General features: G+C 43.7%; 2 protein-coding genes across 2 annotated transcripts in view; both read left to right on the top strand.

Annotated features, from left to right (window-relative positions):
* Positions 1-6,494, top strand: part of LOC118407469 (pancreatic alpha-amylase-like) — a 36,680-nt gene that overhangs the window by 6,224 nt on the left and 23,962 nt on the right. The window lies entirely within an intron of this gene.
* Positions 104-4,978, top strand: LOC118407491 (alpha-amylase-like). The gene is made up of 8 exons (XM_035807978.1): positions 104-131; positions 588-712; positions 1,117-1,289; positions 2,817-2,941; positions 3,344-3,449; positions 3,769-3,902; positions 4,332-4,491; positions 4,748-4,978. The coding sequence occupies exons 1-8, from the start codon at positions 108-110 to the stop codon at positions 4,939-4,941; spliced, it is 1,041 nt and encodes a 346-aa protein (XP_035663871.1). The 5' UTR covers positions 104-107; the 3' UTR covers positions 4,942-4,978.

Genomic DNA, 6,494 nt, shown 5'->3' with positions numbered 1-6,494 from the left:
TTCCCGTACGGCTTCGTGAGGATGATGAGTAGCTTCTACTTTGACAACACTGATCAGGTGCCGCCAGCCGACGGTAGCGGCAACATTATGGGGGTGTCATCAACAATATGGGCACGTGTGACAACGGATGGGTGAGTAATTCATATCTTTGTATTGGATACCCAGCATGCCAAGTGGCATATCCGGACAGGTTTAGTTGATCCACCCACACCGGGAAGGACCCATTCGTCTTACCTACTCGACCACAGGAACTCTGCGCTTTGAGTCAAGCAACCTACACGCGAATCCACCAGTATCTGTTGGTAGTAGAAGCCAGTTAATTGCACAACGGATTAACGCACACTTCTGTTAACTGCACGGAATTCCAAATTCCTTCAAACTTCGCATTATTGCACAAGCCAGATAACTGCACGAAATACGCTCAGGCAAATAAGCTGTACAATTAAACGGCGTCTACTGTAGTACAGATATCGCACCTGTCCATCTCAAGCAATGTTCGATATCTGCAGGCAACCTCATTGTCCCTAACTAATGTGGTTACCGCAGTCCACACGTCTTAACCAAGATATATCTTCTGGTAACGATAGATGTGCGAACACCGCTGGCGTCAGAATCGCAACATGGTGAGGTTCCGTAACGTGGCAGCCGGGCACGGCATGTTCAACTGGTGGGACAACGGCAACAACCAGATTGCCTTCTCCAGAGGAGACAGGTAACGTTCAACATCAGGAGCAGTTATCCACTCTCTTGTGAGTCCGTATAGAACAATATACTTCAGAAATTGGCGCGCGCCACGACAATATTTGGACGTCGCTGTTGTAGATATTAAAGACCTTTCCTGGCGTTCCCAGGCAATCAGTTCCTGACTGCAGGAGATGCACTTATGCGGGATGTGATTGCTCGCCTGGGAGTGCAAAAATGTGAAATTTGTCAAGGGTTCTAGTGGTACAGTAGTACAGTGCAGTGTAGTTCAGTACATAAGCATCGGGTGGATGGGGCAGCTCATGAGCACAGCAGAACACAAATATGTGAGACAAAACAAAATTTTCTGTTTTCCCCTATTCAATATAAGTTTATCGTGTGCTGAATTTTCTTGAAAACTCTCGTTCTCTACAGAGCTTTCATCGCCATCAACAATGAAGACTGGTCGGCACTGGACGCGACCCTGCAGACAGGACTCTCATCTGGCGACTACTGTGACGTCATATCCGGTGATCTTTCTAACGGAGGCTGTACGGGAAAGACCATTACTGTGGGCGGGGACGGCAGGGCTCACATTTACATCGCAGGTGAATACGAGCACATATCATCATAATTCATGGACCATTTTATGCATCCTTTCTCATGCTGTAGAAATTGAGAACAAATGGGTAACGTAGGTGGCATACCATATCATTGACGAATTGTCTTCACAACATACATGACCATACTTATGGTCTATTGTTATGACAATGTTTCCCCGTGTTAGTAAGGTTGATGCTTTGTCGTTCTACGTTTAGGACCTCATGTTTGAGACACACAACCGTGGTAAAGTACATAAGTATGTTGAATACCGCTCGTTTCATTTTTTGTCTTTCGCCGCGCTTCCGCGGCGAAAGGCAATCAGACCGATATTAGATTTCTGTCCGTCTGTCCGTCCGTCCGTCCGTCCGGGTCGACCATGCCATACCGTGCTAGCGAGATATTCTACCCTGTAGATTCGACGGTATGTAACGTTATGACATACGTATCGGCCTACCATGAATGTGCTGCTTGGTTTGCGGTCCATGCCATATCGTGCTAGCGAGATATTCTACCCTGCAGATTCGACGGTATGTAACGTTATGACATACGTATCGGCCTACCATGAATGTGCTGCTTGGTTTCTGTATGGCTTATAAGCAGGAATTTGCAGAGACGGATGTGAACGGTGAGGATTTCTTCGTAAGATTGTATACAATTTATAAACTAACATGTTCGCTGTTTGGTTATAATAAAACAGACATTGTAGAGAACAGTTTGACATGTCATTTACTTTGTTTTATGGAAAATCACCGCTACAAAATCTAGAATTGTGTAAGATGCGTGCGCCGCATCTGACATGGTGTGGGAGGGGGGCGTATTCGGAAATTTCTTACTCTAAGAAATTTCAGGCTATTTTCGTGTAACAAACTTCTTTCAGCAAAATAGTAGCCCTCGGATGCGTTGAAAATAGAATTACCCACATTTAATTTATAATTTCGAAAGGGAAGATTCTGACCGAGCTCGACGGAGTGAGTCTGACACGTGACGTCACGACTCCGTCAAGTAAAAGCATAATTGCGTTACTAAAAGAAACGAAACGTTCCATTAAACATACCACGGACCTGTTTTAGTTTAAAATATCTACCTTTCACATGATCTTGCCATTAAAAAAAATATTTCCATTACTGTATATGCCATGTTAATATTTTATGTTCAGTTGTTTATGGTGACAATACTTTGTTTGTTCTTGCAGAAATTCAGGACACATCTACTGATAAATTTGATTACTACAGTGCACTTTCATAAAACCCTGTTGTACTGTAACAGAGCCGTTCTTAACAGCGAAACAATCCGAATAAAGTTAACATCATTCATGCAGTTGTGTTATTATACAGTTCAAGTAAAATATACTCTGTGAGAACCACTACCTTACTAAACAGTTATATAACCTAGCACTTGACCAAACTGTGCCAGAGCTGCCAACGTTGCAGACTTGGCACCCACGCTTGACCAAACTATGCCAAACAATTTTACCTACACAATATAAGTAAGCGAAAGACTAGCTTTTTTCAGAAGCTCTTGTTTCAATCAAGGTGATGACGAGGACCCAATGATCGCCATCCACGCAGAGTCTAAAGTCGGCAGTGGCAACGGAATCGACCCAGGGGTCGTAGATCCAGTGCACCCAACGCATACGCATCCTACGCATCCTACCCAGGTCAGAGGTCGAACGCAAGAGACAATATCACCCTTTTACTCTCTGTACCTTTGAAAAAAGGTGTCTTTTTCATCTTAAGGCCCGGAACGACAATTCGATCGTAAAAACTCCACCGAACCTCTTCCTTCGTAGCTTTTGGAGGCGCAGCAGAAGTGCTTCGATTAGGATGCCGCTAAAGTTGAAAAAAACGCTCCACGGAACTTCACATCATGTCGTTCTTACTGGTGTACGTGCATGAGGCCGAGTCGATTATGATAGCCCTCATTACTACACCATAACTTTATCAGCCAATGTTTAACCGAAGGCTGGGGCTTAAGACTGATGCAACCCAATATCCGATGTTGTTATTGCCTAGCGATATCACAACCCCCGTGCCATTTACTGTGTATGTTCTGTTTACAGGTCAGCCCGACAGGAACAGAGAGAACAGTTGTTTTTATCAAGAAGCAGACGTCAGTCGGACAGGACCTGTTCCTGAGAGGAGGCATTGGACACGAAGTTAGACCAGGTAAAGCAAATTGTCCAGGTTCTTGTTAATGCGGATTCAATTCATTATAAAGATTAAGAACTGTTGTGGCCTCTACTATTCAGAACTAAACGTTAACTTTGCAAAATCTTATCGACCACCACAAGGTTTAAAACACGGCGCAGTTTCCATGTAAGCCATTACGAAATCGCGGGCGAATGCACCCTAAAACACACGTCAAACAAACCTACATCTGTTCCAAATTGGCATAGCTTTGCCGAAAGACGAATTGGCCATGTGTCTTTACAAAAGGGTACGTTCTTTAGAAAAAAATGACTTTGACTACCCTGTCTGGTTTCAGGATGTACAAGTGACGCAGTGTCAAGCCAATGCGCCATCCCCATCTCGCATAGAATCGGAGGCACCAACACCAACTTGAACTCCTGGAAACAGGGGGACAACCATCTGGACTGGTATGGTGTCGAGAGTGGACAGGTAAATGAGAGAAAAGAACGCAATTAAACCGTTAAGAATGAATAACAAACATTTGAACTCAACAGAAACGACAATTGAGGTTGAGGTTAAGGTTAGAGTTAGGGGTCGTCCTGGCCAAAACCAAATAAAACCAAAATGGGAACTCTATTACGTTCCAAAACCCCTATGAGAGCCTTGTATGGGACCGCAATTGTTACTAAAATACTTTGCATATGATTATCATTTATTGAACATAGATTGCCTTTTTCTTATAGATATATTCGGGATAACATTTTTATCTTATGTGACATGTTACAGTTCCACTTGGAAGGTGTTCTCTTAGCGATAGTCTATATCCCCCCCCCCCCACATCCAGCGAGACAACTACTATTAACTATCTAACTATTAGTCACTTTCGTGCATTACTTCAATACTTCTCTCCGACCAAAGGGCTATGGTGCACAGGGTAGTCCTCTGGCCTGGACTACGAGTAACTCCAACAACGCGGCTACAGTCAGCTCCCAGGGGTACGGCTACACACCACTCAACCAGTGGGGGGACCACTACTGGATGCTAGATGTGGATATGGACTGTTCGCGAACAGAAAACGGTATGCAATCGAAAGTTCCTGTCATATAAACTGTGACTCTGTACAACTAGCAGCCTTACTAACCCCTGACCAAAAATTAATGTCAGGACAGTTTGAACGGAAGTCATGAGCCAAAATATCTTGAAGTTGAAAAGGCGACAGCTAAAAACTGTGTCCTACTTACTTTTGAAACTTCCTTGTCCTCAACAACTAATCATAGTCTTCAAATTTTCCCATGACATTGCCGGTGATAGAGGTTGATTTTTTGTTGTTCTAGGTTGGTTTGAGGTGAAAGCCATTGTCGGTTATTCTGGCGGTGGTGTGCAGTGGGAGAGTGACCGGAACCAGGGGACGTGTGGTGGGACGGCGGGCGGGACCAAGCCCTACTCCTCCGGTAACCACTTCGCACGCTGCGGCAAGATCAACGTCTTCGACTTTGACGGCAACACTTGTACAATCGAAGAGTTTTGAGACCAATTGGAAAATAAACGAATACCTCTGCTGATTATATTCTGTTTCTGTCGCATGTTTTATGGATGAGAATTATCTATTAAGAAGGAATTTCATACTTGCGATATACATCATTTCGGTAGTGGACTTTACTTGATCTTGATTAATAACCTCAACGTGGCTAATGAGAACATGGCCTGGCTGTAAGATGACAACAAAGATCGCTTGTTTATTCCCACATATACAGACATCAAATCGAATCGATTATGTGCCGTAAACAATCGTGGTAAAGATGATGCTTCAGCGTAGGAAACATCTTTTTTGATTCCCTCGGGCCTATTCAGTCTTTATTTCACATTTATTCTGGCCATTATGAGACTAAGCCACATGTACAGCCCCGGGGTCAACTTAAAATCAGCATGTTTAGTTGCTGCTCGTCTGGATTAATTTCGTTTCATAACCATTCCCACCGCATGGAGTAAAAACGCCAGACGATGACACGTGTAGGCACCTGTTGGTCGCTCCCGACAAGAACGTTATATAAGGTCCTTGCTGTCCAAACAGCCATCTTGGTATTCCCACGAGGAGGCTAGAATTCATGTTACATGGTTGGTCAGATTTATCACGCGATAGGCAAAAGGACACAGTTTTATTTTCTCAAACATTCTTCGACTGACTTTCTCAAGTTAGAATTGTTTCCACTCTTATCTAATTTTCTAGTTCACGGACAGGGACATCCGCCCTCGGTATGTACCGATTGCTTAAAAGTGTTGCCTCATATTTTATATACTGTACTGATCATTTTAATGTTTGGTATAGTTGATATTCATACAAACACTGTAAGACTAATATTCTTTTTCAGCATGCAGGCGGAGTTGTGTTTGACTTTGTTGTAGGGCCACGCTTGTGCGAGTCATTGATCATTTTCCCATAGTGTATTAAGCTACTGACTGAAAAAGTGTGCTAGCTTCGCCAGCAGGGCTTTGATTTTATGCCACCCCCCCCCCCCCCCACCCCGGGTATTAAAGAAATGGTCATATCTATAGGTACAAGGGCCCATGACCTTTAACCTTATTTGGGTACATACTTAGTCTAGTATGTCCTTGTTACACATCATGAATGACTCCAAGCAGATGTAGGACTGTTTTCTTACTTAAGCAACAACGCATTATGGGAACATCAATGCTGGTGTTTATACATCTTGTATGTGTGATCAATTGCCTCCATAGTTAGCTTGTGGATTGCCCGGAAAGCAGTAGTTAAAGAAATTCACTGTTTTTACACTTTCTTGTGAATGTCGGCGAGAATCATTTTCCAGCACCGGTACCGTTTAATAGTTTTGGATAAAATGTTAAGATGTCAGACAAGGGGAGGGGCAAGGAATTTATCGCAGGTGGCCATGGGGGTGGCGAGGGGACCAGTTCAGGGGAAAACTTGAGCTAAGGGAGGGTCAGGGAAACTTTTCTTGATCCGACGCACCCGCCCTCCCCTTTATATGATTACCCTATAGTCCCTGCAGTTCAGTTCAGTTCATTTCACCTTTATTTATACTGGTAAGCCCTATCGGCCAACAT

This window comes from Branchiostoma floridae, chromosome 2, assembly GCF_000003815.2.
Source record: "Branchiostoma floridae strain S238N-H82 chromosome 2, Bfl_VNyyK, whole genome shotgun sequence".
Taxonomy (NCBI): Eukaryota; Metazoa; Chordata; class Leptocardii; order Amphioxiformes; family Branchiostomatidae; genus Branchiostoma; species Branchiostoma floridae.
Note: the sequence above shows the minus strand (reverse complement) of the source record. Positions and strands in the feature narration are given on the sequence as shown.

What these genes read in the sequence shown, in the direction of transcription:
- LOC118407491 (XM_035807978.1), top strand. Translation starts at nt 108, where the DNA reads ATGGGCACGTGTGACAACGGATGG. An exon ending in ATCCTACGCATCCTACCCAG is followed by an intron (nt 2,942 to 3,343) that starts GTCAGAGGTCGA and finishes TTCTGTTTACAG; the next exon opens with GTCAGCCCGACAGGAACAGA. An exon ending in CTGTTCGCGAACAGAAAACG is followed by an intron (nt 4,492 to 4,747) that starts GTATGCAATCGA and finishes TTGTTGTTCTAG; the next exon opens with GTTGGTTTGAGGTGAAAGCC.